This window comes from Amblyomma americanum, chromosome 5 (assembly GCF_052857255.1).
Source record: "Amblyomma americanum isolate KBUSLIRL-KWMA chromosome 5, ASM5285725v1, whole genome shotgun sequence".
In the NCBI taxonomy this organism is placed as follows: Eukaryota; Metazoa; Arthropoda; class Arachnida; order Ixodida; family Ixodidae; genus Amblyomma; species Amblyomma americanum.
Genome location: NC_135501.1, coordinates 69,897,776 through 69,905,051, shown reverse-complemented (window position 1 = coordinate 69,905,051; position 7,276 = coordinate 69,897,776). Strand labels below are relative to the sequence as shown.

The 7,276-nt window shown below is 50.2% G+C and overlaps 1 protein-coding gene across 1 annotated transcript; it reads right to left on the bottom strand.

Annotated features, from left to right (window-relative positions):
- Positions 1-1,409: 1,409 nt before the first annotated feature.
- Positions 1,410-3,892, bottom strand: LOC144132522 (uncharacterized). Its single transcript, XM_077664995.1, has one exon. The coding sequence runs from the start codon at positions 3,864-3,866 to the stop codon at positions 1,722-1,724; it is 2,145 nt and encodes a 714-aa protein (XP_077521121.1). The 5' UTR covers positions 3,867-3,892; the 3' UTR covers positions 1,410-1,721.
- Between the last annotated feature and the right edge of the window lie 3,384 nt (positions 3,893-7,276).

The following is a 7,276-nucleotide window of genomic DNA, read 5'->3' as shown; positions in this document are numbered from 1 at the left end:
GCTCAGCTGTCGGCGTGTCGCATAAAGCCTGTAGAATTTCTTTGCGAAGACATGCATGTACAATCAGAAGGTAAGTGGTTTGGTTCGCTGCGAAGTTCTTGAGGATACCAATCTGCACGCAGTACGAATACAGTCCCCACTTGAAAGAGCTGGGGAATGAAGAAACTTTGCCTTCTGAGTACTTGATGAGGTGCATTGGAGGTCCGAGTCTGAGAGCTGCTGCTGGGTGAAAGTACTCGAACTGATAGGTCCCAGACTCCCAGGAGAGCCTCGTCATAGTCTCCTTCCAGCGGTGCATGTACAGGATCGAGCTCGTGACAGGCAATCAGCGTCAGTGTTCTTGCGCCCGGACCTGTAAGTGACGGTGACGTCAAACTCTTGGAGTCGTAAGCTCCATCGAGCAAGGCGGCCAGGCAGGTCCTTGAAGTTGGTGAGCCAGCACAGCGCGTGATGGTCAGTCATAACTGAAAGGCCTGCATGCCGTACAAGTACAGGTGGAATTCTGATCTGGCCCAATCGCAACGCACTCGTTCATTGTAGAATAATTGTCTCCTACCGTTCATAAAGAGGGGCTGGTGTACGCTATTACATTCTCGGCCGTGCTGCCACTGGATGAGAACAGTGCCCAGGCTGCTTGCATCTGTATGAATTTCGGTTTTGGCATTTTCGTTGAAGTATCTAAGCACTGGCGCTGACTGCGAGCAGCGCTTAAGTTCCTGGAATGCCTCATGTTGCGGTGTGTCTCACTGGAATGCCACATCCGACTTAGTTGCGTTAAAGGTTCGGCAATGTGTGGAAAGTTCTTAACAAATCATCGGTAATATGCGCACAGCTTTCTTGCTGGTCGGCATGAAAACTGCGATAGGGGCGGTTTTCTGCTTGTCCGGAACGTTGTATTCCATCGTTGCTTGCGATGTGGCCTAGAAACAACAGCTGCTCATAAGTGAAATGGCACTTACCACATACCATACCAACAATAGGCTCGTAGTGCCACAATTGATACCTACACCATAGAGAAAAGGATTCATAAAGAGCGGGCACTCAATGAAATTACCCCCAAGAAATAACAGATTATTTGGCATTCCCTCTCAAGTGGCGCCACCAGCATTACCGCGCTCGGGCGCCGTGGGCGAACGGCAGTAGAGCAGACGAGACGTGTATAAAAAAGAGTGGCTGTGGCTCATCTCAGCTGATCCTGGTTATACGGAGTGGAAGCTCGATTGTGCATGGTTAAGCGCAGTTTAATTATGGCGCGGCGAGCGCTGACGTGGTTAGTCACGTGACACAACTGGCGAGAGCGAGCGGTCTGCGCATGCGGCGGAACGGGCTGTAACAGCTGCGACAAATCGCGTGGTATGACGTCATAGCCACACCAGCGGCGAGCCTCCAGTTGTGGAGCTCTCGCTCCAATAATTGAAGAATTTTAACGTTAAAAAAATGTCAGCAGATGTCTCAAACGACTTACCTATATTTTTTTACGTGAGAGAAAATTCAAATTTCAATCGGGATTCGAACCAACGACACTCCATCCATTTATCCACACACGCATCCGCACGCACACCAAAAGCCGAAGCAGGTTTAAGAATAAAAGCTGCAGCAAGCATTTTATTCCTTCTAAGGTCAAGGAAGTGAAACGTGTCCATCTGTAAAAAAAAAAGGTAGTGGTTTCTTTGTAAGCTGAACTTTGTGTAACAGCAAAAAAAAAAAAATCTCGCTGCAGTTCACAGCCGCACATCGGAAACCCGAAGATACGAGAAGACTTTCTTCAAGCAGTACTCGTTGAGCTGGTCGAACATTGTCACCTTCTTCCTTTTGCGCACAGCCCGAACGCACACAACCTTCTGCTTGACTACTCCCGTAATCCGGAAGTAATTGTCTTCAATGAAGTGCTCGGTCTCTCTAAGCAATGGCAGTGGAGATGAAAGACCCCTGCTTATTGCAGCCTTGCTCAGTTGCTGACGAAAGAACGCATTGTTCTTGAACATCTCAAACGCCTCAGCTTCCACCCTGCCCACTTTGTGATCAAGCACAAACTCGACAGCCTGCAACATCATGGACGAGTTGCGCCGGAGGTGCTCCTTGATCTTGAGCCCCACGTTACTGTAACTCATGTAGGTCAGTTCCATAATCTGGATCACAGGGTTTTTAGCAACTCCTGCACTGATGACACTCAGGCAGTCATCGGTGAAAGAGGACCAGCCTAAAGTAATGGAGCAGAGCGTCCTGTTGACCTCTAGAGTGGCGGCAATGGCCGTGCAGGTGGTCATTCCGAGGGTAACACACTGGGCGCTGAACAAACAGATGCTCTTGTTCTTGGCCAGGCCGTGGAAAATGCGGGTGACGCACAGGGTGCTCAGCTCCTTGGTGATGGTCACTGCTTGGAGAGTCTTCGTCTTCTCGATGAGGCGGGCCAGCGCAGTCCCATCCTCGATGTAGATGAAGCTGTCGATCTGGACCTCTTGGATTGAATGGTTTGCTTCCAGTGCGGAGCACAGTTGCTGGATTTCAGTCCCATATGAACGGACACAAAGGTACTGGAGGGTCTTCGTCAGCTGTACAGCGTGCGACAGCTTCTTCATGGCGAGGGAGCCCCAGACGAAAAGCTGCACAGCATAGAGGCTCTTGCTTGATGCCAGGGCGTTAGTGAAGGTGTCCAGAGGCCTTGTGTCGCCGCTGGTGGATTTCAGAGTGGCGTTGAGTCGCCACAGCGTCTTGTTGCTGGCCAGCAGTCTGGCCAACGCGGTGACCCCGTCCTCGCCAATGTTGTTCGCAAATATGGAAAGCGCGTTTAGCGCCTTGTTATGGAGTATAGACTCTGCGATAGCAACGACTGCAGAGTCTGAGATGGCATTGCCACACACGTGCAGCTCCTCGAGCTTGGCGTTTACGGCGAGCATCTGGGCAATCGCATGCCCTCCTTGGACGCCCTTCGCGTTGTCACGCAAGTCCAGACCCAGAAGAGTGTTGTTGATCTTCAAAGCGTCGGCCAACGCCCGCGTCCCTACGTCTCCGATGTAGTTGCTCGCAATCCGCAACACTGTCAGTGTGGTGTTCTCCGCGAGTGCAGACACTATGGCTATCGCCCCTTCGGCCTCGAGTTGCGCCTTTTGTACAGTTGCCGACCTCAGCGTCTTGTTCTGTTTAAGAACACTCGCAAGCTGCTGCGCTCCTCGTACGCCCACCGCATTGCCCTCCAGCTTGAAACATTCCACCGTCTTGCTCGACTCGAGCGTCTTGAACAGCGTCATGACGTCATCCACTTTGAGGCCGACCTCAACGAGGGACAGTTCCTTCAGCGTCACGGTCGACTCGACGCAATTCGAAAGCATCGTCGCTATGCAGGGGCGCAGCTTTACGTTGGAGATCTCTATGCTGGCCGGCTGGCCACGCACCATGGCTCTGATAAGGCCATGCGCCTCGTCACTCGACATCCGCGCTCCGTCCACATGAAAGTGCTCTATAGCGCCGTTGGGGATCAAGTTGGCGAGCGCGCCCGGCTTGAGCCCGAACATTTGGCCCGAGTAGCTTAAGTGCACGTTGTAAATGCACCGGTGGCCAGCGAGCAGCTCTCCCAAAAGCGTCGCGCACACTAGTCCATAGTCGCTAAAGCTGGGGTTGCAACAGGACCCGAACGTGCGAACGGACAGCTTACCGGGCCCGTTCTGGTTGAGCTCGACGCCAACGTTCTGGAAAAATCGGTTCCAGATGCCGACTTGGTTGATGAGCCAGCAGCTGCTTTCTCTCTTCGGCGGCTCCACACCGGCCAGGGTGTCGGAAAAGCCAGCGTCGGTACATGGCGCCCTCATGTCCACTCCGAGGCGCTTGAAGTGCGTCTTTAGATGACGCACGCTGGTCGGCGCACTCATTTCTGGGTCGGCTAGCGACTGGGGCCTCTTCCGTTTCTTGGCGGTCGACATGACTGCAGTGGTCATTGTCGTATTTGGCCAAGAGTCCAACAGATGGCGGCACCGCCCCATTGCTGTGCTTAACTGCACAGTTCGCGGAGCGCGCGAACATGAATAAAGTCAGTCGTAGAGATGGGCATAACGGCTCACTTCAGTGAGCGGCTCAGAACGGCTCCGCTCACTGAAGTGAGCCGGATCATTTGAACGGCTCACCCGCTCACTTGGGTCGCTCAGGAAAGAGCCGGGTCTTTTGAGCAACTCCTTTAAAGAACGAGTGAGCCGTGGTTCTTTCCTTTCCACTCCCTCTCTCCACAAGTGCGGCGGAGGGACCATCACTTTTTTTTTTCTTTTCCTTCCGCATGCTACCGGCTCCTTCAAGCGCGTCTCTATGCGTCGCGGGCCTCCACTATCTGATATTTCTGGGACGAGCCAGTGGGTTAGTGGCACCGCCAGTTAGCTGAGAAAAAAAAGAAAGAAAACTTGTCATCCTTCGAGAGGCGACGCGCAGGTGGGGCGGGGAAGGAAAAGAGCATCACGCAGTAAGGGTAAGGGTTCGCGTAATAATAGGTTTTTCGGAAATTTTCGTTATGTGTTTTTTCTTTTATCCAAGCCCTGGGCTCGAGGTTGTGTCAAACTTCAGGGCTGTACGTGGCTACCTTCATTGGTTATCGAAACTTAGGACGGGCCTCGAAATACGGCCGCTCTAACTTCTTTGTTTATAAAACTTACAAAAACGCAAGCAAATGCATTACAAATCACAAGTCGGTATTGCCTAGTTTAGCTAGAGGCCCCGTGCAGTGACTTGTAATTCTGAAAATATACCTAGGCTTTAACACGTGGGTCGATAAGGTCTTGTAGTGTATGTTCTCTGTGTGAGAATTACCTTTTTTTAGTTACAGTTAGTTCGGCCGTCTGTGTGAGATCTGCTTCTGTAACTCAGTTTGCCTTTGTACATTTATGTAGATATATTTCCTCTCTTCATCATCTGCATTCGACAATCGTCCCCATCTTCAAACACTGCCTGGAGAGGCCCTGTTCCTCTCTTAAGAAAAGGAAGAGACCATGCCTGAATTTACTACACGACTATTTTACTGATGCATATATCGTTTTGTTTTCAAGAAAGCCAAATAACTAGCAGGTTACACTGTAACCTCTGCTATAGAGTTTAGTTATTTGCCTTTAAAAAAAGCGATATGTGCATTAGTAGAATAACCGTGTTATAGGTATTTTTACTAATACCTTCGAAATGTTGCACCAGCTCACGATGCACGATCAGTGGGAGTCGTGAGACATCGCTCGAACAACAGCTGTCAACGAACGGCGCCATCCTTTGCCAATGATTTGCCAGAAGACACGTTCTGAGCGAAACAGCGCTCGCGGACAACGGACGACAACAAGGAAGACACAACACCGCAGGACAACACAAAGCGAGGACAAGCTCTGCGAGCGCTCTTTTACTCGGAATGCATCGCAACCAACTCGCCCAGAAATACGCACTTTGCCAGAAGACCCGGCTCTGATTGAACGGTTCTTCGAACGGCTCACTGAACGACAGAGAAGCGCCCCTTCAAAACAGCCGCACGGCTCACTGAACGAGAGAGAAGCGGATCTCCAAAAGAGCCGCACGGCTCACTGGACGAGAGAAGCGCCTCTCCAAAAGAGCCGCACGGCTCACTGCACGAGAGAAGCAGTTCACCAAAAGAGCGACTCTCCAAAAGAGCCAAACGGCTCACTGAACGAGAGAATCGGTTCACCAGAAGAGCGGCTCTCCAAAAGAGCCAAACGGCTCACTGAGCCAAAGACCCGGCTCTTCAAAAGATCCGGATCTCCAAAGGAGCCAAACGGCTCACTGAGCCAAAGACCCGGCTCTTCAAAAGATCCGGATCTCCAAAGGAGCCATTCGGCTCACTGAGCCGAAGACCCGGCTCTTCAAAAGATCCGGATCTCCAAAGGAGCCAAACGGCTCACTGAGCCAAAGACCCGGCTCTTCAAAAGATCCGGATCTCCAAAGGAGCCATTCGGCTCACTGAGCCGAAGACCCGGCTCTTCAAAAGATCCGGATCTCCAAAGGAGTCAAACGGCTCACCGAGCCGAAGACCCGGCTCTTCAAAAGAGCCGGATCTCCAAAGGAGCCAAACGGCTCACTGAGCCGAAGACCCGGCTCTTCAAAAGAGCCGGATCTTTTGAAGAGCCGGGTCTTCGGCTCAGTGAGCCGAATGGCTCCTTTGGAGATCCGGATCTCTCGTTCAGCGAGCGGGCGACCCGTTCACTCAACCAGCTTTCTCGCACTGCTAATAGATGGCGAGCAAATCGCACCCAGCAGCTCTGACGGACGGTTCGACACGGCTAACTGAACGACAAACCAGCTTTCTCGCACTGCTAACAGATGGCGGGAAAATCGCACCCGGCAGAAGACCCAGCGACACAGCTCTATTATTTTTTATTTATTGATACTGTCAGCCGTAGGCCGTTACAGGGTGAAAACAGATACATATGTAAGTTATGTCACACAGCCACAAGTATGAACAGTGCACAATTCAAAATAGTCAAATTGAAAACGACAGTCATCGCAACACAGCTGTCCTGCACTGCAGATACAGACCTAAAGCACAAACGCTAGCGGGTAAATATTTTAGCTTACAACCATAAAATAGCAGTAGGGAAACAAAACGTATGAAAAGAAAAACAAAATTACAAGGATGTCTATTCAGGTAAGTGACGGTACAAGCAATTTTCAAATTGGGGGAGATTGTCTATTTGCAGAAAGGTCTGAGGCAGGGAATTCCACTCTGTTATTGTTCTGGGGAAAAAGGAGTATTTAAAACAGTTAATACGGGCCATCATGGGTGTAATCTGGTAACTGTGGGAGCTTCTTACAGGGCGACACGAACGCTGTTGCAAATAGCAGCTTGTGTTTAAGTTGAAGTGATTATTGCGCAAAAGATAAAGAAATTTTAGCCTGGCGATCTTCCTTCGTTTCGACAGTGAAGGAAGTTGTAATTCTTGCAGCATGTCAGTCACGGAATCAGTATATCTATATTTTGACAGAATGAACCTGGCGGCCCTTCTTTGAACTTTTTCAATCTTATACGTTTGATTTGACTGATACGGATCCCATATGACGCTTGCATATTCCAGTGTCGGACGTACCAGCGCGAGATAGGCAGTTAGTTTTGCTTTTGTGGATGCAAGTTTCAGTTTTCTTCTAAGGTACCACAACTTAGTTTCAGCTTTTGAACATATTTTGTCAATATGTAAATTCCAACTTAGATTAGATGATATAGTGACACCTAAATACTTAAAGGAGTTGACACATGTTATATTCCGCCCATCTATTTCATAACCAAATGAAAAAATATTTTTGGTTTTGT